Source organism: Corvus hawaiiensis, chromosome 4, assembly GCF_020740725.1.
Source record: "Corvus hawaiiensis isolate bCorHaw1 chromosome 4, bCorHaw1.pri.cur, whole genome shotgun sequence".
NCBI classification, from domain to species: domain Eukaryota; kingdom Metazoa; phylum Chordata; class Aves; order Passeriformes; family Corvidae; genus Corvus; species Corvus hawaiiensis.
The window spans coordinates 67998198-68024595 of NC_063216.1; the positions used below are offsets into that span (position 1 = coordinate 67998198).

The 26398-nt window shown below is 37.0% G+C and overlaps 1 protein-coding gene across 2 annotated transcripts in view; it reads left to right on the top strand.

Moving 5' to 3' along the window:
* PTPN12 (protein tyrosine phosphatase non-receptor type 12) overlaps positions 1-26398 on the top strand; it is a 70200-nt gene that overhangs the window by 36087 nt on the left and 7715 nt on the right. For both annotated transcript variants that reach the window (XM_048300387.1, XM_048300386.1), the window contains exons 4-13: positions 55-150; positions 1171-1209; positions 1936-2007; positions 3423-3482; positions 6003-6145; positions 7536-7602; positions 8172-8249; positions 8340-8438; positions 17625-17710; positions 25163-26127. In XM_048300387.1, coding sequence (XP_048156344.1) covers positions 55-150; positions 1171-1209; positions 1936-2007; positions 3423-3482; positions 6003-6145; positions 7536-7602; positions 8172-8249; positions 8340-8438; positions 17625-17710; positions 25163-26127 — 1705 coding nt within the window. The remainder of the gene's footprint in view (positions 1-54; positions 151-1170; positions 1210-1935; positions 2008-3422; positions 3483-6002; positions 6146-7535; positions 7603-8171; positions 8250-8339; positions 8439-17624; positions 17711-25162; positions 26128-26398) is intronic.

The window sequence follows — 26398 nt, forward strand, 5'->3', positions numbered from 1 at the left end:
CAGTGCAGATAAATGTTCTTTATAAACATTAATGGTTCCTTTCTGCAATGCCAGGGAGTACATGGGCCAAAAGCATATGTTGCTACCCAGGGACCGCTGGCCAATACAGTCATAGACTTCTGGAGGATGATATGGGAATATAACGTTGCTGTAAGTACCTATAGAAAAATTCAGTGTTACCTTATTTCATGGCACTATGACTGTGTATTTTTTGCCTGAGCTGGCTATTATTATCAAAATATTGATAGTGATTTAGATTATTTTCTTCCTAGGTCTTGCTTTTTGTAGTTAAATAGCATTAATATTATTTATTCATTTTAATAATGTTAATTCAAAGTAATAATTTTATTGAATGAATGTTAAGTCCTTCATATTTATGAATAGGTTCTTGCTTGGTTACATTTCTCCTGTAGGAGACCTTACAATTCTGACTTAATGTGGACTGACCTAATCAAATACAGAAGCAGCATGTGAAACAAGAAAAAACCTCAAACCACCTACCTTTTTTATGCAGATTTTGGGTTACTTATTGGTTTTAATATTCTGCATCTGTTTAAACAGCTTTTGTCAGGAAGTAGCGCTTAAATACTTGTGGAAATTGGACATGTTTGACAAATTATTAGTGAAATTTTTTTGGAGGGGCGGTTTGACACTTGAATCATGGTTACTTACAGTAACAAATATCTCACCCATTGGTGCATTTTTATTGTGCTACTCATGCTTTCTGAAATAGTTGCACCTAAGAAATTTGATTGATGGTTGGGTTTTGGGGGAGGGGGGTTGTTAATATTTTATGCACTCTATGTCACTTTAAGCAAATATAGCTATGTTTCTTTCAGCTGGCAAATGGTTCTCTATTTTTATGAGTTAAGAATTTACAGTCAGACTGAATAAATAAGGTATTTATACAGGATTACAGTGAATTTGAATTAAGCAGCCTTAAAGTGTTGTACTAGTGATGTAGATTTTGTGAAGGATAAAACTCGTTTACAGTTTTAGAATTAAAAGAGCGTGTGTATGCAGGAAAGAAAATATTATTAATAATTAGTCTCTTCCATAGTAACCACTTAAAGTATATCATTATCTGCCTGATAAAGCATGTGGTGAAGTGTAGGTGTAAGTTACATATCTAAAAACATCTAACTTGGAGCATCATTTTTTTCTTTTCAGATAATTGTAATGGCCTGTCGAGAATTTGAAATGGGAAGGGTATGTGTTCTAAATACAAGAATAAATGAGCTTTGTCCATATGGGGCAATAGCTGTGAAGCTTCCTATGCCAAATCCATAACTGTAATAATAATATGCCCGATGAAGTGGGAATGCATATCGTTACATTTCTGTACATAGGAAATAGTGCATGAGACTGCATTTTTTTGCCCCTTTTGTAGGGTTACATGATTATTTAGGTGTCATCTTAGTGGAATATGTGTTTGTGTACAGAACTGTACCAAAGGTTTGTTTCTAACCATGTCACTGTGGAAAAAGAGTGTCTTGCTCTTCGTGGGATGTATGCCAACTATGAAAATCCTGAGTCCTTCAGAATTTCCTGTCAATTGATACAGCTGCAAAAACAATTTTTTAAAAAATCTCTCTTCTTTATTCTTATGACCTTAGAAGGAAATCCAGAACTGTGAATTTCCAGCTTTCACAAAAACTAAGCTTTCTTTGCTCCCCTCTGTATGATGATTATGCATATGTACAGGCAGACATGAAGTCCACATCCTAATTTACAAAGTGTCTTTTGCCTGTATGTATGTTGGTTGTTTGCAGTCTTGGTTTTGTTTTTCTTTTGTTATCCAAGAGAAAAATTATTTTACTCTCTTAAAAGAAGTCCAGAATAAGGCATTCAGGGTTGTGGTTTTGTCTGCTCTCCTTCTATTAATCATCTTTCAGTACCATGCATGAATTAAATTAGGAATCTTTACTTTAACAGAAAAAATGTGAGCGTTACTGGCCTCTGTATGGAGAAGCAGCTGTAACTTTTGGACCATTTCGTGTTTCTTGTGTAAGTATAAAGCTTTATAAATTAATTTTCAAGTATTTAGTGGGTTTGTAACTTAAATGTTCAACGAACTGTTTGTAGTGGGCTTTTTAATTGTTCAGTACTAAATTTTACACAAGGACTCTCAAAGGAATGTGCATATCTAACCAGTGTGGTTTTTTGAATCCTCCACGATAGTTTTGTTTTTTTAAAGAAGGGAACCTGTGTCCCTTGGTCTTGTATCTTTTTATGTATTATTTCTTGAGCTTTATATGACGTAGTCTTGAATGTCTGTACTATACTCAAGAAATTAAAGTCTTGTGCAGTTGTTTTTTCTGTTATGTCTTGTGCGTTCTGAATGCAATGAAAGTAACACTGGAATAGGTTATTTTTATTAATTAGCATGAAGTATTTTTAGGTGTTCAGAAAGAGCTAACATGCCTGCTTATTCAGCTTTAATACTACTTTGAAATACTCTAACAAGAATTAAGTACACTTCATCTTGTCAGGAAAAGATATACTAGCAAATTTTCATCTATAAAGATTCTGAGTAACCTTTTCATACTGTAAGTTGAAAATACCTCCTCCTTGTGATATTGGTGAAAGGGTTTTGTGTGTTTGTTGTAATTGACTTCTTAGCTACAGCTGAGAATGTATTCCCTTTAGGTACCCTGGTGTATGTGGGCTGCATTGCTTTAAAACCTGCAAAGTGTTGCAATTGTTGATGGGAAATGGTAAATTCCCAGTAGGAGATAGAAACACATTAAAGCGTATATGCAGTCTCCTAAATTCTCTGTGGGAAACTGTAATGCCAAGCTTTTCTTCAAATTCTGATATTAATGATATTTAAAGTACAATAATATTGTTTGATGTCTGCAGTATAAATTTTCCTTGGTATTCCAAAGGAAGACTTGAAAATTCTGTGAGCTAGAAGCTAGGTTTTTTGGCCACAACCAAGATAATCAGTGGTTCTTTCAGATGCACCCTTAATTGAAAAAAAAGGAAAAGGAAAATAAAGGAGAGATCACAGGACAGAGTGGTAAGAGGTTGAAGTTTATACAGCAAAAGTGTTATAGAGGGATGGCTGTGAAAGGCAATCTGTAAATTAAAATTAAGGAGAAATAAAGCAAAATAGGTACTTATTTAGAAATATTCTTACATGGTTTATGGATGACTTTGGAGCACATAAGACATTAATTTCAAAACTCACATTTTAAAGTAGAATTAAGACGTTTTGCACATCTTGTGAAGCAAGCTAATTTGCTGGTGTGGTGATCAGTGTTTTGATTGCCTCTCTCTTGAGGAAATCATAAATACAAAACCAGTGAATTAAAAAAAGACACCTGAGCTTAAAGTTTAAAGCTTAAAGTTTTAGTTATATCCTGTGTGTTGCATATTGATTTTTTTTTCCCAATGTATTACTGTTTTCTCATGCTTAGGAAGCTGAGCAAGCAAGAACAGATTACTTCATTAGAACATTATTACTTGAATTTCAAAATGTAAGTACACAGTCACTTCTGGTCTCATCTTCAATGGCTGCTCAAAGGTCTTTAAAATGATACAGTGTCAGAAACTCAAGAAAATATCTTCACTTTTTTAGGTGCTGATTATGTATGTAAATGATAAAATATGACAAATGAGAAAGTTGTGTTAAAATCTTAGTATATAAAGGAGGAATAGCAAAACCCTTTGCCTTTTATCTATGTTCTTGTTTACCCAAATGCCTTAAGCTTTTCTTATAAACTTACACTGAAATGCCAGATGTCAAATGTCAGACCTCATTTGAATGAAGAGCAGCTACCACTAAATACAAACTGGAGAGCCCTCCTGCAAAAACATGAAGCACGACAGTCTATTTTACAGAATACCTGTCATTTTAATTGGCAACCTGCATTAATAAATGATTTATTACAGGTTAGTCTCATTTGTGGTTATGTTTTCTTTAGCAAAGCTTTGTTCCAGTTCAACAACAGATATCACAACAGTTATGAAAACTGCTTAATCATGAGGGGAGTAACCTTGGGGAATAATTTTTGTCTGCAGTATTTTGCTAGGAATGCATGAACTTAATCAGTTTGTTTCTGTTAGTGTGTCCTGAATGCTCATAACTGACTGGGCTGGGAGACTGTTCAGATAACAGAAATTCTGTGTAGTAACCAGGGTTTGTGACGTTTTTTTGACATGGTGTACTTCAAAACAGAACAGGATACCAAAAACCCCAAACCAGAAGCTGCCTTCCTTTTATACCTCAGTGTTGTATGAACTAGATACACCAGAAGCTAACTGATGTATATTGTGCTTGCCTATCCTATAGATGAAAATGCCATTTGGCTATTGACTTTGGGGGGTTCTGTCCCGATTAGATGCCTCTGTACTGCTTAAAAACTGAGCAGCAACAAAAACCTACGGTTTGTGCTGAACTTCTGATCTTAGCAAGGAAACAGAAGTTTGTTCCTATGATAAACAATTTAACTGAAAGGGTTAACAAGATGTGTTGATATTTAAAATGTGCATCTGATAAAGTGGCTTTTCTTCAGATTTAAGCAGCAGATTTGCTTGAGGATTCCTGTAAAATTAATTACAGACTTTCAGCTTACTTTGAAGAATTCTAAGTGTAGCCTTGCACTGGGGAGAAAAAAGTGTATTTGTGGTATAAAGTAATATCTTTTAAAGTTTGCTTTCAGGCTTTCCAGAATAATTATGTTTTGTCACTTCTGTAGCATTTGCAGTGGATTATCATACAAAAAAGAACTATGCAAAAGAATTAAAAATTTCCGTAAATCTACAAAGTTATTTTAGTTTGTAGAAGGAAAACAAGTTTGACTGAAACTTGATTATTTTCAAGAAAGAGCTTTGGTTTTTTAGCTTTATAATTGACAGTAGAAAAAAGAACTATAAAGGCTCTTTTAAATTTTTGATTTTCATGTAAGAAAGCAAATCCTTTTTTTCCCCTGACTATTCTGCTAATGTGAAAAATCACTGGTCTTTTTAAAAGTTGTTAAGTGAAATTTCTTGGTGGACCTTAATAGCCAGCTGTAACTCTTCCTTTTTACTGATGACCTTGGTTTTACATAATCATCTAGATTTTAAAATTTGTGCTTTCTTAGGCTGTGTTTTCTCTTGTTTTAGCTAGCTATGGTGTTTCCACAGAGCGGGGAAAAGTCAAGCATCAAAAATAGATCACTTTCCATGCTCAAGAGGCCTGCTATGTTGCTTCTCACGTAACTAAACAGAAGGTAGTGTAGGTCTTGAAACCCATAGACTGTAATGTGGATCGAAAACTTCATGCTCTCCAGTACATTACTTGGAGGGGTATACTGGAACCCAGGGGTGTGACACCAGCATGGAAAGGTGCAGTAGAGCTAGCTCCTGGTTCTGCTGGTAGCTGCAGATGCTTTGGATAATGACGAAAGAGAGGATTTTCAGGGATTCAGGTAGCTGAGTAACTAAGCTGTTCTAAAGCTTGCTTCTTACCTTGCCTTTAGTCCTATTGTAGCTCCTGTTACTAGAATAAAAGTGTACCTTTTGTTGCAAGTGTGATCTGTATTTAGATAAGGTCTCGATTATTTCTGTTGTTTTCTTAGTTCCCTCTGTGAGCCTGTGCCCATACTTTATTTTGTAATGTGACAACACCTTCGCCCCCATTTTTTTCCCCTCAATTTAAGTTACTGAAGTACAAATAGAAAAAGAAAGATCACATGAAAGATTCTTTCTCCCTTTCTAAGTTGTAGCTGTAAGGGCATGGAATCTTTTCATATGGTGCAGCCTTGTGGGTCCTTTAACCCATATAGTAATGAGGGGCTTCTGAACTGTCCCATAGGGCATCTTCTTATGCATTAGCAGCACTTCAAATACGACTTCAGAATTTCTCTTCTATTTTTTGATGTGGTATAAGCTGTAAGGTTTTTTATTCCAGTAAATGACTTTGCTTGTCAAAGTGAAGGTTCATAGCACTACTTCTTTGGTACAAATTCAAATATGTGTTATCATTAACACCTTTCTCCTTGCTTCTCCCTTAGGAGACTCGTAGTGTCTATCAATTTCATTATGTTAACTGGCCTGACCACGATGTCCCTTCATCTTTTGATTCTATTCTGGATATGATCAGCTTGATGAGAGAATACCAGGAACATGAAGATGTTCCTATTTGCATACACTGCAGGTATAAAATATATTTATCTTTTAATTTTTAAACATTTTCATTTTTTGAAGTCTAGACTTTTGTTATGAGGTGCACTAGTTTTGATTCTAAATCAGAATTTACTTACTTTAGTAAAAAAAATTCTCATGTCAAAACTTAATTCAAAATTGTACAGGATTCATTTTCTTAAAACTGATGCCACAGTGAAATTTTGCTTCTACTTCAGTTTAAGACAGAGTATCAATCAGAAAAGAATGAGCCTTTGAAAGGGAACCCATTTTGTGGTTAAGATGTAAATCCTTGTGAGGACAAAACAGACTTTGAAGATTATTGCAAATCATCTTGGGAGTAAAGGCTCCATTCTCAATAGGAGAGACTATGTAACACATGCATCACTAAGAACTCTATCTTCTAATATGACAAAAAAGATCTTTAATGAGCAGGCTGTAGTTTCCAGTTGGGAAGTCTTCACTTCTGAACAACAGTTTCATCCTTGACCTGAAATTTGGCTAACAGAACTGTTGAAACTGAACTACCATGAAAACATTTTGGTGAATTGACAGTTTCTGACAATTTATCTGGAAATCTTGCCTATTGCTTTTAATGCTTTTTAAAGCAGCAAAAGTTCATGTATTATGTCAGGAAAAATTGAATTCAGATTTGTAAGTCAGGGCATGTTAAATTCATGGGGCTCATTAACTCTTTAGAGCTTAGTTATTCTCTTCAAGGGCTGCATTCTTTTTTAGAGTTGTCACTTTTAAATGAGGTCTGAAACCAAAACTGATTTAGCACTGAAATCTATTTCACTTTGTCCTGTTCTTTTTGAATGTCAATATAATTGTAAGTGTTGATTCTTTGCAACAGTGTAATTGTAATCTAATAAATATGCATGAATTATAACTCTGCATGTGTAAAATAGAAGAATTCATACAATTAGGGAAAGTAAGATAGTTTGCTGTCACTGTTAAACTTTCAGATGTATGTTTTTTAGCTAAAAAGCAGAAAATACAGATGTGATACTAAATCAGAAAAATGTGGCAAGTCTTTAAATGGATTCTGTTCTGCCGTTTTACATCATTTACCATTAAACTTGGAGAAGACCACACCTGATGAAGCAGTAATAACTGGGAATAGTGGGACAAAAGAAAGAGGCAATAAAATTGTCAGCATCGAAGCATCTTTCATGACTGCAGTTCCAAATGGCTATGAAAACTTGCATTAAAAAATTTGATGCTGCATTTTGCACTGCTGGTTTTTTATTTTTAAGACACTAGTGTCAGGCCGAGTTAAATTAAAATGATATTTGAGGGATTTGGATAATTTTTTTAATGTGGACTCTTGAAATTTAAGGCTTATAGTGTTTTTTAACAAGTTTAAATAATATCTAACACCTAGCTGTTTATGTTCATAGTGCAGGGTGTGGAAGAACGGGAGCCATCTGTGCCATAGATTATACATGGAATTTGCTTAAAGCTGGGGTAAGGAATACTAAAAGAAGTTTTATGACAATCTGTAATTTCATAACAATGATTGATTGAACTTCCGAGTGTTCTAAAATATGAAATGTTTAAGACATTCTGGAACTCTCTTGACAGGTTGGATGTTTCGTTTCATTGCATTCATGCTTTAGTATGAATTTACTTTCCTTTGACAGCAAGTTTTTACCTAAAAAGGTTGCTATAAAATTCTAATTTTTAAAAAATATATTTCAATATAAATTGATTTTTGAATCCAACTTTCTCAGTCTCTCTGATTTATCGTGCAGTTCAGATTTAAAGGGATAACTTAATCTGGGATTTTTAGGTTATGAAGCATCGTTAATGTTGCAGTGTCATATTAATGACATTGGATGTCTCATTTTAAAAATACTTGAAATGCTCTCATCTAGTCTAAATCAAATGTCAATTTGAGTTGCTTTAAAAAAAAATTAAATAGTTGCAGATTAGCTTTACCTATGAAAGTTAGACTTATTTTTTGAAGCTTAACAGCTTTTGTATTGTTGTTCTGACAGTTATGTCATTGTAATTAATTTGCTTCTGTATTTCAGAAAATACCTGAAGAATTCAATGTATTTAATTTAATACAGGAAATGAGGACACAGAGGCATTCTGCAGTGCAGACAAAGGTATAGTTTGTTTTAAAATGAATGTGATAATATATCATTATTCTTTGTAAAGATCTGGTGCATTAATTTTTATCTGGTACCTTATTATAGGAGCAGTATGAACTTGTCCATCGAGCCATAGCACAACTGTTTGAAAAGCAACTGCAAAAATACGAAAGTTGTGCAGACTGGAAGATTGCAGATGGAGTGGTAGGTGTCTTTTCCATATGTAGCTGTTAGCTTCTGATGAAAATTCTCCTATGAAGTTGTTTTTAAAGTGTTCACTGGTGTGATCTTATTAAGTTGTCATGTTTTTTAAAGTACTGCTTGCATTGAAATAGATTAGGAGAGAGAAAAATAAGTTTAAAATGCCTTTGTCAGGAAGCTTCATGCTCTACCCTTTTAACAAAGGAGAAGAAAATGGAAAAAATATTCTTCATTGGTGTTCGCAGTATTTGAGGACTTTTCTGTCTTTTTGTCCTTCTTTAAATTTCATATCCCCTATAGGTTTTTTCTCTTTTTTTATGTTTAGATATATTTTCTTGGCTGTTGCTGGCTGCTGTGTGAAAAATGGCTTTTTGGATTAATATATTCTTTCTCTTCCACAGTCCAGAACTCTGTACCACCCTTTGTCCCTGGGTTGTGTTTTGTTTGTTCAGTGATTTTCAGTCCCTTCAGTACCTAATTGGTGTAGATTCTATAGCTCTCTAGAGGGAGTATGAGTGGTATCTTCAGGACTCTTTGAAATATCTGGAAGCAATTTTAAATGTGCTTTTATTAATAAGCATCCCATTTATTTCAGGGATTTAGCTGTCCTGTACTGTGCTTTCTAGGAAGTCTAGAATGTATTCAATTCTTGGATTAAAGGCATCCACCCTTCTGCTAACTCCTAAGAATTTATATCAGTTCATGAAGTACTTATGAGGTCTTTAGTCATGACAAGAAGCCTGTTGACTAAATGCAATATGGAAAGGGCAGGCTGCTTTTATTTGTTACAAGTTTGATTAAGCTGATCTGTGATTTTTTTTTTTTTCCTGAGAAATGAGCATGAAAGGGTTTGGAATATGCAGATTGATCAGCTTTGTACAGAAGTAATTTCTAATTACTTTAGTTTTGATCATAAAATAATAGGTAGATCAGTCTACTGGATCTTCTGGTTATTTGACTTAAATCTGACCTGTGTCTGTGCTCTTATATAGAATCAAAAAAATCTCCTATTTATTTATTCCTATTACTATACATACTAAATTACTTACCTATTCCAGAACATGAGTAAGGCTGTGGCATCATATCCTGATACTATGTCTGTAGCAAGGGCAATGCTGTCTTTAGCACAGCTTGAGAGATTTGCTGACTAATAAAACAAGACCAAAAAGAAAATGGATAGGTAATGTACATGGGGGTGAGAGAGGGATAAATCCCAGCTCTGAAAAGGCACTGATGGAGTGTGAGTTTTGAGTTTTACTTGGAGATGATCTTGGTTTATGATCAACAAGTTGTAAAGGAAGTTGCATTTTAGCAGTTACTTGGAAACTGGTAAGTGCAGAGAATGTAATGTCCTTGTGTGGGTACCTTGCAGCTTGGCTACTGACTGCATGTCAACTCTGCTTATCTCAAAAGCATGTTACAGAATTTGAACATTAAGCAGCTGGACAAGGATCAAAGGTGTTGGAAGGCTCCATCTAAAGAACAGCCAGACTGAGAAAAAATGGCTGAAGTTAGATAGAGCAGAGGCTGAGTAACAATGGAAAACTGATTCCTATTAATGTTTTCTAAGGGATACCAGGGACACCTGAAAGACTTAATAAAAAAGTGACATTTGTATAAAAAATGCAACATGAAACTGCAGAGCTTCTTGCAGCTTGAAAGCCTGTATCTTTGAGATGAATATCTCACCACCTTGGAATCTTCTTCCATGAATTTCACTAACCTCTGACCTATGAAATTCCAGAGTTGCAATCTGTTGGAAAACATTCTGGGGAAGGATCCTTGTATGCCTGCTCTGATCTTATTCTTCCCTGGAAGTTCCCTTTTGGTCACTGCTGGAAGCAGAGCAAAGTAAATCTTTGTCTGACTAGGCACAGCCCATTTTGTGTTGGGAAATGATGCTTCTTCCTATTGTTGCTTGAATAATTCTGCAGGAAGGTTGAGGGAAGAAAGTCTCATAGGTGAAGAGTTTCTGTATCTAAAAATGTGGTACTTAAATTTGCTACTCTCCATTTGTTAGAAAATTTGCCTGCAAGGAGTTAACTGGTATAGGCTTAGCTTCTGTTTCAAATATATAAGGGAAACCTCACATGTCCAGTTAAATATTTTCTCGTAGTTTTAACCTGATTCTCAAAACTTTGAAGCTCACTTGAGACAGTGTTTTTGTTATTCTGACAAATCTCCCTTTTTGCCTCCAGGGGTGTTATGTAGCACCTGTCGTATATGTCTGAATTTCTCCAGAAATGTTCTAGTTTGTTTTCTTTTAAAAAAACAGACAAACATTCTGGGATTCATCTTGGTTAAAAAACTAATTCTGAGGCAGGAAGTTTTCAAAAAAACTTTATTAAATACAATGTAATATTCTAAGGCTCCTTCACAGGTGTTATTCTGCCTGCAGATGCTACAGCAACTATGAAATCATCATAATGTGAATGGTTTAATTATGTCCAGTGAAAACAATTCCAAATAAAATTCATGTGCCTATGTTGGATATATTACTATTTGTTAAGTAGAAGATGCTACTGGGCTGAAGAGGAAATGTGTCATTTATTTTGTTTTGATAATATTGTGAAGAGCTGGAGTGCTCTGTAGGTTGGTTTCATGGTTTTGTTTCCCAATTGCTGTTCTCATTTCAAGCAGTGTTTGAAATGGGTTGAGTTCCAGAGGCTCTTGGGTTCCAGGGCTTGCCAGTAAGATCCCAGTAAAAGGTTAATCTGATTGGCAGCAAGTGGCAGTATTCATGGGGAAGTAGCTCAGACACAATCCTGAACGTGTGTTCCTGTGAACTTGCCAGCTTTGCCTTGACTGGAACAATACTGTAAAAAGTCAACAGCAAGGCATGCAGTGTTTGAAAACAGACTTATGACAGGGTTAGAATTTCCACTAGGATTTGATAGTTTTGAAACCATGTAAAAAATGCATACATGATGTGCTTTAATGTAGTAAATGTATATTCTTACCATATAGTTACACATATTGTGAATGTGTAGAACTACAAATGTTTCAAATAATACTAAGTATTTAAATGAAATGAAATAAGAAAAGCTCTGCTCACATACCAATACTTTTCTACAGTACCCCACAGCAGCTAAATTCAGGGTGAAGAATTGCTGCTCAAAAGCCATTTTTTTGTGATAAGAAAAGAATTCAGATGCTAAATTTGATAATCAGAACTATTCCCCTCCCCCACTTAAGTACTTTCAAGTTACCAAAGAAATTGGAACAGAGTCTTGGATTGAAGCCCTTCCCACTGAAATTCTTGACCATATTGTCATGTATTTCAAGTCAGTAGCTGTGCTTCTCACCATCATTGGCTTTGTTAGTACTGCTATGAAAATATTACACTTGGTGTTGTGTTTGGAAGCTTTGAAATATATGTGAGATCATTAGTCTTGGTCATCTGATATCAGTCAGATTTGTATCAGTAAAATATTTCATGAGTTATTTGAGAAGGTTCTTCATGAGCTGAAGTGAACTGTAGCTGTCTTGGAAAGTCTGAATCATATGGAATTTCATCAAGTTGGATGTTCTGTTTGGGAGTCAGAAAAAGAAAATTGTTTAAAAGACAAACGACCAAGTTCACTATCTCTTCAAAAATATTTCTTGTTGAATTTTGTCTCTTGACAGTACCAAGCATGTTACAGGACTGCAAGTCCTTGTTTTGCCCTTATCCATGAGTAGGAGCTTGTGTTAATAAACACTTTCTCCAAAATCTGGAACTGCTAGTACTCTCCAGTACCTCTTCCATTTCGTGCTGTAAAAGTGACAGAGTTCTGTTGCTGTGGTTGACTGCACTTTTAGAAGTCATGGAGGAATCAGCTGCTGTAAGAAGAATATTGTTATTTGAAACATTAATGGTTTAGAAACTGTAATTGAAAAGACTTTGCTGTTCATATTCTCTTTGCTGTTTGGCAGTTTGGAAGGATATTTTTTGTCATCACAGCATTCTAAAAAATCCTATATTTCTTCTGAGATATTTATCTTGTTTCCTCTGTTGGAATGTTTTATTTAATCTGAGTCACTTGAGTGCATCATTTCAATCTGAAGTATTTCTTTTTTTATCCACTGATGCTCAGTGATTCCCATGCAGCTTTATGATAAGGGCAAAAAAGATGCCTCAATTCCTTTTAAGGGAAAACATGAGATTACTTCTGCAGGAGTCTTTGCAGTAAATTTGCCAATATTTTACCAGTACAGAAAACTTCTGAATGACATTAAATATTTCTACTGTGAGTTCCAAAAGAAAATGATAATTGCAGTTCCTGGGCAAAAGGTTTTGAATGGTAGGCAGTGTCTGTGAAATCTCAGTCTAAGACTATGATCCTCTATTTGCTTGAAGTTAGTGACAACTCTGTTTGGTGATTGAGCCAGTGGAGGAAGCAGGTGGGGGAAGACCCACCCTTGGGACCTGATAGCACAGTTTGGGTTACCTTAGCAAGCTGGATTCAGACACTGCATCTGCCATGAGAATTCCTTGTTTCTCTGCATTGCTACATGAACGTAAATTGCTCTGCATTTTAGTAGACATGGGGTGATCTACAGTTCAAGGTATTTGAGTTTATGGTCTTGTCATTTGTTAATGTAGTCTTTCATAGGTAGATATGCACACGTGTCTACGTATGTGCAATTTAACAGAATACCTAGAAATTCCGAACTATGAGGATTTTCACTTGATCTCAGTTGCTACTCCCTCAGGGGAGTAGCTCCAAGGAAGTTGAACTGTTGAGCATTTGACGTGTAGAGACACAAAGGTTGGGGAAAGATCCTATTCTTTTGTTTACCCACATTGCAGTGAGAAGCCTGCCACAGTAGGATAGTTGTCTTCTGGGAGAAAGCAGGGTGCTACATGGAACACTTTGTGAACTGCACACGTGTGAATCCATTTTTAAAACATTATTCTGTATGATGACCCCTGAGAACTACGTATGTTGTCCTGGTTTGTCTAAGCTGATACTTTTAAAAATTGTGCTCTGCCTGAGAATGCAACATCTGTCTAGAGAAGCAAGGGAGTGTTGACTGATGTTGATAAGCTGTGCTTAGGAAGGCTGTGGAAGGCTTTTTCTTAATACCGCCATCTGCTCTTCTCAACAGATGCAGTCATCCCAGTGAGATACCCTATATTCGCTTTCAGAGCTGAGCTTCCTCATTTCTGCTCCATGCTAGCTTTTCTGCGTGTTTGCCTATTCACTTATTTTGATATATGACAGGGAAATCTGTGAGTTGGTGTCACTCAAGGGGTGATAAATACTCAAAATACTGGTTATTCCCTATTTCTTGTAACACAGAACTGAGAACAAGTAACAGGGAATGACTTCTCTAAAAGTAAACAAAGCCTTCACAGAAACATCAATCCATTGAGCTAATTAAGGAAAGTAGCAAAATACTACTTTTTCTTTTTTTTTGGTGACAATAATTCCTGTAATCATTCTTGCTCTTCATTCAGTGTAACTAAGTGAATGGATCTGGAGTTTAACCTGATGCACAAGTGAAAACTTTTGAATACCTCTCTGCCTGAAGCCTTCCCTGTTGTACAAAGTTGGGGTAACCACTGGCTTTTCTGGTGTTAAATTTAAAAGTACCATTTTGTGTGTGCGGGTTTTCTTGTTGGGTTTTGTTTGTTTGGGGGTTTAACTTTTTTTTTTCCCCCAAGGAATTGTAAACTCTGTGATTGTATATGCCTTGGACATTTAAGTTTATATAAATTTTTGAAAGGATTATACATATGTTTTATTACCAGTAGTAAAAATGGCAGCGCGTTTTCAGCTACTTCTGCCTGTCTCAACTAGAAACAGCTTCTTACTGTATACATGGAGTTTTAAAAAGCTTTGACATATGTTAGCTTCTTTAATAAGCTTTTTCTTCTGCCTGTGAGAAAAGCATATCTCAGGAAACATTCTGTTCACAAACACTTCACATTACAAACATAGAAGGACAGAGATGCAGCTGCTGGTTTGTTTTCTGGACAAGTTAGTCTAGAGCCAACAGGCACACCCTTTCCCTTGCCAATACCCTTTAGAAAACTGAGTGCATAAATAAGAAATGTGTTCCTGAAAACTTCTGTGCTGGTAGAACTGAACTTGGGAGACTTTTCTGATCTGTTGTAGGATGGAGAAGGTGGTGAGGGGGAGGAACTCCTGTGGAGTCTCCCTCTTTCTGGTGTCTTTCTGCTTTATGAAACTGGGATGTGCTGTGTTGCTGAAGTAAGGCCAGCAGCTCGCTCTGTTCTCAAGGTGCAGTTCTTTAGGATGCATTCATTTCTAGCTTTGGTTGTTAGTACTTATGAATAAGGGGAGCCTTTTTAGTACAATACCAATGCATTTAGTGCTATCCATAGTAAAGAATACATATGGGAGAAATTCAGTTTGCATTGCACAACTTGGGGAAGTGGGAAGGAACACAACACAGCCATTGAGCATGAAACAGAGTTTATTGTTGAATACTGGGAGCCTCAGCATCTTTGGCACCAGCCTTCAAAATGGTCCTCTGCCTAATGTCCATGTTTGTTAAGGGCAAAATGATCCATATTGTCACCCATTACCTGATGTCAAAAAGTAGAAAATTGCTTTTTTCACGTATTTGAGAGGAGACTGGGTTGGAAGTTCATGCCCCATGGTAATGTTTCCTGTGCTGGGAACCTCAAAGCTGGATGCAAACCATTGCAGACATACTAATTTTTTTAAAAAAAACAACCCACATTCATGTTTTTCCCCAGTCAGTAGCTGTATCCAAAGCAGCGTGGGCAGCAGGTGAAGGGAGGTGATTCTGCCCCTCTACTCCATGCCTGTGAGACCCCACCTTGGGTACCGTATCTAGCTTTGGGGCCCCCAGCACAGGAAGGACATGGACCTGTTGGAGCAAGACCAGAGGAGGGACACAGAGTGAGCAGAGCACGAACAGGTCTCCTATGAAGACAGACTGAGAGAGTTGTGATTGTTCAGCCTGGAGAAAAGAAGGCTCCACGGGGACCTTACTGTGACCTTGCAGTACTTAAAGGGGGCTTATAAGAAAGATGGGGACAGACTGTTTAGCAGGGCCTGTTGCAGTAAGACAGAGGGTTATGGTTCTAAATTAAAAGAGGGTACAGGCAGACTAGATGGAAAGAAGAAATGTTTTATGATGAGGGTTATGAAACACTGGAACAGGTTGCCCAGAGAGGCTGTAGATGCCCCCATCCTGGCATTCCTGACAACATTCAAGGCCAGCTTGGACAGGGCTATGAGTAACTTGATCTTTTTAAAGATGTCCCTGCTTATTGCAGGGAGGTGTGGACTAAATGGCCTTTGAAGGTCCCTTCCAACAAAAACCATTCTATGATTCTATGAAAACCAACCAACCTTGATTGACTGAAGTGGGAGCTTCAGTTGTGTTCATTTAAATGAGAGTGGCTTTTATCTGCTGATTGAATCTTACACCAAAAAACCCCTGATAGTTACAGCTAGTGGTCAGCAGGACAATGACCTCCCTGTGCAATTTCCCTCAAAGGGCTAACACAATCTGTTCATTAAGGAACAATAGGGTATTTCTGCTGGAGTACTTGTGCAATATTATATTTGACAGCAAGTCAATGGGGGCAGCTAGGGAAAAACAGTAAGAAAGATCAAAAAGATTTAATTTTTTTCTTCACAGGTAAAGCTCCACTTAGTACACTGAGGAATAGGATTTGATAATAGAGTCTTCACAGTAGCCAACAGTGGTATGGTAACTTTTAAGACAAGTAATGGAAATTTAAAACATATAACTAATTAATCTAAATTTAAGTGAGGTTAGTTAACTGTTGAGGCAACTTATAGTTTATCTGCCAAAGCAAAAATTGTTCACTGCTTTCAAATGCAGCTGTCTGCCTGAAGCAGAAATTTAACAGGGAATTCCCTTTTGTTCTGTAAGACTGAAGGTCAGTCTCTGTCACCAGTCTCGGCAGGTAGGCTGGCAGATAGCAGACCCTATTCCTGAGCGTAATACTGTGCTTTGAAATGTATTACACCGATTTGGGATGTTTGCTGTTCTTTTTAACATTGCTTTTCAAAAGAGAACTCCTGCAAGAAAAGCCTTTAGGTAAAATAAACATTAAAGTTAAGATAACACTAAGCTCCTCCTTGATTTTGTTGGGTCTTTGGCTGTGGCACACGTTTGGAAATGGTATGTCTAGACTGGTGCATGTTCTGGTTTGATTTTTCCTTATTTTTGCTGAGTGGCTGGGATGTAGTTAAATACTGTTCATAGCCGCTCTCGGGGTACTGTGTTTTAGATTTGTGGTGAAAAAAGTGCTGATGGTTGTTTGTAACTAATGCTGCAGCTATTGCTGAACCATGTTTCAGGAACTGGCAAAGGCCCACCTGTGAAAGGTTATGAGTGATTGCTTTAGCATTGCCTGCTTGATTTCTTTTTATCTCCTCCCACTTTTCCTTTGCCTGCTAAACAATTTTGTCTTGACCCACGAGTTTTCCTGCAGTTCCTCTTTCCCTTCCAGGGTTGGGGTGGAGAAATGAGAGTGAGAGTGGCTTTGTGGGGCTTAGCTGCCTGCCAGGGTTAACCCACAACAATATTTTACATGTATATACATGTAAGTCTGTATGGATTTATAAATACATGCATATATAAAATGTATCTTTTATATTTATGGTCCCAAAGTGAAATTAAAATCTATATGCTTTGCTGAGTAAATTAAACTTTCTTGTACACAAATGGGAGATTATTTGAAAGTATTTTAGATTGATGCATTAGGTGACAAGTGGGTAAGATCCTTTTCATTTTCTTACTATGCTGTAGATTAGTCTTACCTTCGTTGGAGTGATTGTACAAGTAAAAATAATCAGACTGACTGGAAAATAAATGCTTTATTATCCAATTATTAATTTAATTATTCAACATGACTAATTGGGAAGGTGTATGAGAGCTTGCTCTGCTAAAGAAAGATCAGTTTTTGAGTATTTTCTGTAATGGATTGTTCAATGGAAAGCAGACAGAAATCTTCAGTCAGAAAAATTTGAAGTTGGATACACAAGATAAAAAAAAAAATTTGTGCATTTTAGAAGAGTTTTGAAAGTGATCTCTAGATGATAGCCAAAAATAGGTCATATTGTTATATATTATTGCAAAGTGTCATTACAGATCTTTGGGCCTTACAGTTCAAATATAGTATGTATCAGCTTTACAGCCATGAGTAAAAATACCCTTTTTTCTTTTAATCAGGATGAAAATAATACAGAAAATGCTGTCAGTTCTTCAGATGCTGAGAAACAGGATTCTCCTCCACCAAAGCCTCCAAGGACCCGCAGGTAGTTAACTGTGTTCATACGCTATTCTAAGCTGAAAGATTAATAAAAAGTAAAATAAAGCTACTGATACCTTAAAGACTTAAGATGAATATGTTGTGTTTATAAATAGAAATCTACATAATGTAAATAGGAGTCTTGTGATTGACTCTAAATATAAGCTACAATATCTTTGTGAAGTCTGTGTTTAAATAGACCAACCTTGCAATGATTATCTGTGAGTACACAAGCATACACTTTTACTAGTCAGATACGTTAGATCTACTTGTGTTTTAATTCTGCTAGGTGATATAGCAAAACAAACTTAAAACGGACTCAAATAATGACTGAACCCTCATTTTTGGAGACAAAACCATAGTGGAACATACCCATGTATTCCAGAAAAATCTCAGACAAGTACTGCTTTTGACTAAAGTATAGCAACCAAATGCTGATATTATTGAGAAGAATTGGTCTCACCAGTCCTTTAATTCAGCAGAGGAAAAAGAAAATCTTCTCCAGCTCTTAAAATGCATAGACATAGCTTTACAGAAGCCAAAACTAAATCTGAACCAACAGATTCATCAGCCTAAAATGGGTACCCAACCCAAGTGTTAAGACAGCTAAAGAAGCAACTCTCCTGAGCTAGGTGTCCAAGCCCCCCAGCTGGCTTGTGAAGGGCTTATAGGGGCCTTTGGCAGGTGATCTTGCCTATAGTGTTACATTGGCAGGTGTTACATTGCCTGTAGTTAAATAGACATAAGGTGAGTGCTTGGACTTCCTAAAGTTATAGAATGACACAACAAACCACCAGCCAGCTGATATTCTTGCATAACATTTAGTTATAAGTATAATTCCTTTAAAATAAAGAAAGAAAGAGATGGAAGTGAGTTGGGGCTTTTTACAAACAAATTACATGGTTGGTGCTATGTAGGCAACACATTTTTTACCTTATTTGGATTGATGGTAATGTGATTGTATTCAATTATGTAGATTAAGATGATGACAGAGGAGTTAGTTAACCTGTGTTCATGATGAGTTCCAAGTCCTTGAAACTTCATCACTGAGCTTAGAAATATGATTTCTGTCTAACAGGTAATTTCCTTACTAATGTTCCTTGAAATAATCATAGGTGTACCTTAGGTTTTATCATTTTTATATATTCATGTAATATTAACATGTGTATAATTCACATAATTCATGTTTAAGCACACATCTGTCTTATCTGCACTGCATTGTTCTTTACTTGCTGCATTTAGTTAAAATCTTTTAATCTCCCCTTAAAGCCTGGGGTTTTTCTGGGCCTGTTTCCATAAACTCATACTTTCCCATCTGCCAGCACTGGCAGGCAGATTGGTTTCTTAGAGGTGAGTAAATGGAAGCTTTTAGCAAAGCTGTTGTCTTTCTAAAATGGAGATTATTTTTGAAAAACAATTAATTAAACCCCTCCTGGAAGATGCTTCTGAGGAAAGACTTTATTTGCTATTAGTCACATCTGCTCAAAATACCCACTAATGAGCATGTTTTTTTCTTGATGTGGGGGATAATTTTACAAATCTACAGCCTGATTCAGTCAGGACATAGAGCCAGGTTTTGTGTACTGTGGATGTTTTGGCATAGGTTGACATCCTTTTGCTGGGGAGGATGGGAAAGCAGAATCAGTGAAACATTCTAATTTAATCCCCATATGCAGAAGGCAACATTTTTATGTTGCCAGCCAAATGTGTACTTGAGTTTTACATGCACTGTCTCTGAAGAAGTTACAAGCAAGTTGCTAAAGCTACTATTTTTGAAAAGAAAGCAGGCTTTTAAATTCTTTATATTCTGTGTTGTAGATGGCTTCAGAATGTGTACTTAGTAAAGTATGCTGCATTTTTTTTATGGGAAGGTTGAACATTTGCTTTGTTTTCTAAAGCAAAAAGGGCTATAGGGACTGATAGAGCAGAATACTGTAGGCCAGCTTGGTTTCAGATGAACTTGCCTGAGATGATCCTGACTGAGCAGGAGAAAAGTTGGTTTTTATTCCTTGGCCTCAGGGTGCTTGTTTTCCATATTGTTACCAGACTGAGCCATGTTTGCTTAGACAGTAAAGTTTATGATGCCTGTTAATTTTTTTCTGATGGCCTCTAGTCTGCTGGATGATGGTGACATCTCCTCTGCAGCCCTTTCCTCTGGCTAACCGCTCAGGACATGGCAGAATTTTTCTGTGAAGGTGGCTTTCTCACTCTCTTGTTCTGTTTGTGATATTGTCATGAAATCATCTCAGTATCTTCTTTAAACTTGAAGATCTCTTCCTCTGAAAGTGCAGCTAATATCATGTAAACTCTCATGTCTGTGCTAAGGATGAGATGTCATTAAAGACTTTTACCATGCAAGATAGGGAGCTTACTCAGAGAGGTATAATTAATCCTTTTAGTACTTGCTTTGGCCTGGGCATGTACTGGGGAAGGAGTAATACTTTCTAGGCTGCTTTTATGTCTTTTTCTTCTTGGAAGTTACAAGTATCTTTAGGCTATAGATATTAAATTGATATTAAATTTGTATTTTATTTACTTAGCTCACCATGAAGCATCTAGCTCTACTTTTTTTGCAGAGGTTTTGGAATTGTATTGCCTTCCAGTCTTTTATCACCTTGTGATGCTTTAATGTAATTAAACTTGCTGTACAATATGTGAGTGTAGTAATTTAGCTTAATGTCTCTCTCCATTTGATGTCAACATTAAAAAAATTCTAATATTACTCCTTGATTATTACAGAGGTAAACAAGAACAATTCATTAGTGCATACATCAGCACTTTATTCCATAAATTGCTTGGCTTGGCAGTTGATGATCAATTCTTGTAAAAGTCACCTTTCTTTAGAGGACTTGAGGGGATGGAAAGCCTTTGTTAGACATGTTTTAATTATTTTCAGGTTAAGGTAGGAAGAGGACATAAGTAAGGTTTAACTTTGTTAGATAGAAGACTGCAAAACCCCTAAGTTTTAAATTTACAGTTTAGGACTGTACTTGATTTTGCATGACTGATGCATCAGAATTCAGAGGGAGCACCTTAATACCTTTTAAGTATTAGTCCTTGAAATATTTGTGTGCTTAGTAGTTGCTTCTAAAGTATTTGGAAAAAGAGGTGGTTTATTTTAGTCAGGTTTGGTTGCAAAAAGTTTTTTATTTTCAAGTTCAAATGCAGTTTGAAATCAAAGCATAAACTTAGACAAAATCACAAAAAGCAAAGATGATGTAACAGCTTCTTCGTATGCAGTGTAATGAAGAGCTACGTGCTGCTGTCTGAAGGAGAAAAGGTGAAATACTGCAGCAGTTTAACTTCTCATCAGATTCTCTTTGAACTTAAGTCTAATGATACATTTCCAGGGTTATGTGTTATTCTGTTTCACTTCAAGCCCTGCAAACCATCTCTTTGCATCTCCTGCAAAGCTAAGATAAAACTCATTGATGGGTGTTCCTTCTTAGTGAGCTGTCTCTAATTTGTATGCCACAATCAAAAAAAGCCAAAAAGCCTTGCTAAGTAAATTTTAAAAGATAAATTCACCAGTTGGTTATTTTTATGAATTCATTGTACTTTTATATAAATTATTTGTAGTACATTTGCAACAACTTCACTCACTGGACTGCAGCTTTTCTTTCACGTGGATGGCAGTGATTTAATGCTAAAGTAGAATAATGTGGTTGTCTAGCTTCAGCCTGCTTATGTTGAGTTTAATTTTCCTATTTTAATTATTAGGGAGGATGTAGAGCTTGCTATCTATTTATGGTTGCTCATAGCAGCTGCATTCCATGACCTTGGCATCACTCTCTTTTATTTGAAACACCCTACAGTATGCTGCATAGAATAACCATGGATTACTTAAGGCTTTTTTCTTTTGAACACTGGCCAAGTTTCATTTAAATCTGAACCTATTGTGCACAGTTTTAATAATATAGCTCTTTTCCATTAGGAGTAGAATGGCTTAGATTTTAAAACATTCTAAAAATTTGTAATGTATTGCAGAGAAAGCAATAAATGGCTTTTTTCATGTATACATTTTTGGTGGAAAGCTGTGGTAAGGCTTTTTTCTTTTGACAAATCATAGTACAAATTGACAAATTGTGTGCAATTGTTACTATGACAAATAATTTTAAAAAGTTGTTATTGCCTAATTCATGGTTTACCTGACACCTGAGAAGCCACTGGCACTAGGGCACTGCCTCAGTTGCTCAGGCTGTGTGGCAGTAAAAGTGTATGAAAAAGCTGCCTCGATCACCCAGGGACATTCCATATCCAGCTGTAAATGAGGAAGTGCCGAGGTAGTGGCATTCCAAGATAATCAGGAGCAGTTGTATCTGAAGAGGCACTTCAAGGCTGAGTCATGACAAAGCTTTCTATTTTTTTTATCACACAGTGAGATTTTGCAAACGTATGTGTTTATTTAAAGGTCTAATACAGGAAAGCTTACTTCTCTTACTTGAATGGCCTGGCTTTCTTTGGTTCACTGACTCTTTTCTGTCTCAAATTCCTCTTTCATGAGCTTTCTGTTAGTTTCCTGGTATTTTAAATTAAGCTGGTTTTACTGCCTCCTGTTGTTTCCAATAGTATTAGTAGTTCATGTTCAGATAGTTTTCTGCCTCTGGGGGCAGAAATGTCTCTGGAGCACAGCTGTTGAGGGACATGCCCAAAGACAGCATTATGCAGCAGCCCAAAATACCCAAGATTCACAAGAGTTTTAGAAAAAACTACTGCCAAACAGAGATCTTCTGAATGTGTACGTATCCTAATATTTCTGCTGTGTAGAAACAGACAAAAACATTATTTGCAATGCAGAACATGTGAAATAGTAATATTAAAAATGTCAGTAAAATGGAAAAAATGTTACCTAGTGGCATGTTTCCTAATTTAAAGAGAAAAAATACATTAGAATGCTATTTGGGCATCTCAGTTGCTGAGGACAGGTATCCTTCAATATTAATAATGCGAAGAATGATTTTCGGAAGTAACTTCTAACTTCTTCACTGTAAGCTCTCATTTAAGAGTGAAGGAATGGCATTTAACTTCAAACGTAATGGGGAATGTTGTAGTAGTTCTGTATAGGAGGAAGTTGTTTAATCAGCTTTTGGGTTGCTGATTTGTGCAGCATTTCCTGTATCATCAGTTCTATGGATACATCTAAGGGAAGTGTTTGAATACACCTGGGGCTCTGTTTTCCAGTGGATCAAAGGGTAGAATGATTTCATTGTAATTGGTAAAGAACTTAATGAATTTTGACTGGTATCGTGGACTGTCTTGGGGTGACTATAACCTTGTTATATCTAGTTTAATGCTAATTTGCTCCTTTAGCTAATTGTAATGGTTAATGTTAGGTCTGTACCAGATAAGAAATTAGTTTTGCTGATTGCAAACAACTCTGGGTCAGGAAAATCAGGTCAATAAGGGAAAACCATGATTTTCAGTAGGAGGATTTAGTGGAGATTACTGATGAGCATCACTGCTGGTAAAAGAGGGCATGTAAACATTTGTGCAAGTGCACTCACTGTCTCCCTCCCCGTGTTCCCCTCCCCCATTCGGAACTGAGGAGAGAAATCCAAGAGGAGGGAATTCTCCTGTCCTTAGTGTGTATTAAATTGGAGCAAGACTTACATCCCCCCCTTTCCTGTCTTATCTTTACTACTTCAGGCAAACAGCTTACTCTCAAGCTTATTCATTTTTCAACAACATCTACAGGTGAGAGTTCCTAAATTACTTCTGTTAAATTGCATTGATGTGCTTTGTATTCCTCCTGTTCTAACGTAAAGAAAAACAGCAATATACAAGTGGAGGGAGGAGAGGAAGAGAAGGAATTTGAGGCCCAACTCTTTGTGACAGGAGTCAGGCAGAAAATGGAAGAGGTCACCCAGAACTGCAAGGGAATCTGGGGTTTTCCAGATACAAAGATACAGAAACTTTTAGAAGATAATTTGGAAGCTGGGAAACTTGCAGTACTTCAGGGGGTTAGGATTTTCACAAACTGAGAATCCAAATGGTTCTCTTTAGTACGGGAATCCCTTGTATAAAGATTTTGATTCTTCAACCCATACTGCTTATCGCTTGGTACTAACAAAGTCACAAGGGTGAAACACATGCTGTAGCCTGTCCCAAGTCAGGTGTGCTTTTAGTTCTCTACAAGACTCAATTGTGAGACAGACCCTGGGCTTTTTTTGTTTTAGGTTTTTTTCCTATATGTCATGATAGTCTCAAGAATTTGTACTGGCTGAGTCCTTCTTAGGCATGGTTTGGAAGTATGGGAGCCAATAGTATTACTTTGATTTTGCTTGTCTTGTGGCATGCAGACAAATAATGAGAGCCTGTCTGATGCCTTTCTCTTGTAGACAGAGTTCTTGTGCAATTTTATGGTCTTTCTTATGCTGGAGGGTCTCATGAGAGCAGAGTATAGAGGCAGGGTAGAATTCCCTCCTTCCACCTGCTAGCCATTCTGCTTTGGATGCAGCCCAGGACACGGTTGGTTTCTGGACTGTGAGTGCACACTGCTGGGTCATGTCCAGCTTCTCCTCCACCAGCACCCCCAAGTCCTTTGCCACAGGACTGCTCTCGGTCTGTTCAATCCCCAGCCTACGTGGACATTGGGGGCTGCCCCAACCCAGGTGCAGCACCTTGCACTTGGCTTTGTTGAACCTGATGATGTTCTAATGGGCCCACCTCTCAAGCTTGTCCAGGTCCTCCTGGATTTTTAAAGGAATGGAAATGATAAAAATGCCTTCATCAGGTATGCTAAATGTTTGTAGTCAACTACTCTGCATCTAATCTACCATATGCTTGAAGAACTTCTTGTAAGTAGCTTGACATGAACTGCAGTTATAAGTGATGTGGTCTCACTAATATGCACTGTGATTTGGATCATATATTCTACTGTGAATATTTTTTATGTTGGATGTACCTCATGTCGGCTAAATTTGGTTTGCGACTATGCAGAGACTATTAAATACACAAATGTAAAAATAAAATCCTCTCGGGCATGTGCAGAAAAGTAAAATTGAAGGAAGATATTCAGTGTTAAGTGGGCTGAAGGATTTTTTTTTTTAAGAAATCTTTCTTGGCTTTATTGAAATTTGAATTCCATATGTCAAGTTTCTCTGAGCCACTTAAGGAAAAATGTAGTGAAATGCTGCCACAAGAGGGCCTGTCTTGCAGCGCTGTTGAAAAAACACTTCTGGGAAAGGATGTGAGCAATCTTTGAACTATTAGTGAGGATTAGTTGTGGCCTGAATGAATGTCTTTGTGATATTCTGAAAGACATTTTGAGTGTGTTGACTTAATTCTTGCCTGCCCCACTAGTCATATTCTATAACCATTGTCTGTGTGCAGTGGAACCTCCGTGTGGAGTTTGATATTGGTATGACAGCATTAACTACTGCAGAAGGAGATGGATAGGTATCTAAAATCTTGTCAAAATCCAGAAAATTCAGACAATTGTGTTTTGGTTGTTTTGCAGTTGCCTTGTAGAAGGAGATGCTAAAGAAGAAATCTTGCAGCCTCCAGAGCCTCAGCCAGTACCACCAATCCTAACACCATCTCCCCCATCAGCTTATCCAACAGTCACTACGGTGTGGCAGGACAATGACAGATACCATCCAAAGCCAGTTTTGCACATGGTTTCATCAGAGCATTCAACAGACCTCAACGAGAATTATAATAAGTCCACAGAACATTCAGGGAAGAATGAACCCAGCGAATACGCAGAGAAGAGGCTGGAGCGCAACTTAAGTTTTGAGATCAAGAAGGTACCTCTTCAGGAGGGACCACGAAGCTTTGATGGGAACTCCCTGTTGAACAGGGGACATGCAATTAAAATTAAGCCTGTGTCATCCTGTGTAATTGATAAGAACTTTAAGCCACAGGAACAGATTTCAGGGGATTCATTTGTAGATGCTCCTCAAAACTCATGTATGGAATACAGCGTGCCACAGTCTAATACAGCCTTAATACCTTCACCAGAAAGTCTGCAGAGTCAGCAGGTGTCTGATAACCCACCCAGACCAGATCGTCTGCCTCTGGCAGAAAAGGGACACGCCACATGGTCACTACATGGGCCTGAAAATGCACTGCGTACGTCCGTGTCTGAAGAGTTGTCTTCAGACACCTTGTGTCACGGTGTTAAAACTCTCTCTCTAGTATCAAACACCCCAGTTGAACATCCTTCCAGTGATACTGTTGATCATACTCCTCTTTCTGTTCGAGCACCCCTCTGTTTTACTAATCCTCTCCATTCAGATGATTCTGACACGGATGAGATGAACTTTGACGGAGCCATGAGCAAAAGTGCGTCCAATGTGTCAACCGCAAGTGCCACAGTCTCTGCTGCCACTAATACTGAAAACATTTCTGCCAGAAAAGTATTGCCAATGTCTATTGCTAGGCAAGACTTAACAGCTGTAACATGTTCTGAAGATGGCAAAGGTAGGTTTCATTGAGGTTCAGAAGTGCTGCTCTTTATCTAGCTGCATCTGTGGAATTGGACAACACAAATTTCTTTGCAACGCAATTTTCTAAATGTAAATTTAATCAATGCAGTATGGCAGCTTCAGAGAGGGCACAACTCTTTTCCTAACAGCTTTCAAATTGCATGTGAGCTGTTTTTGGTGTAAGGTACTACAGACCATGATTAGCTGCTTCAAAAGCTGTACTGTGAGCTTTATTGTGAACATTTGTTTAATGCTTTATTTATAAT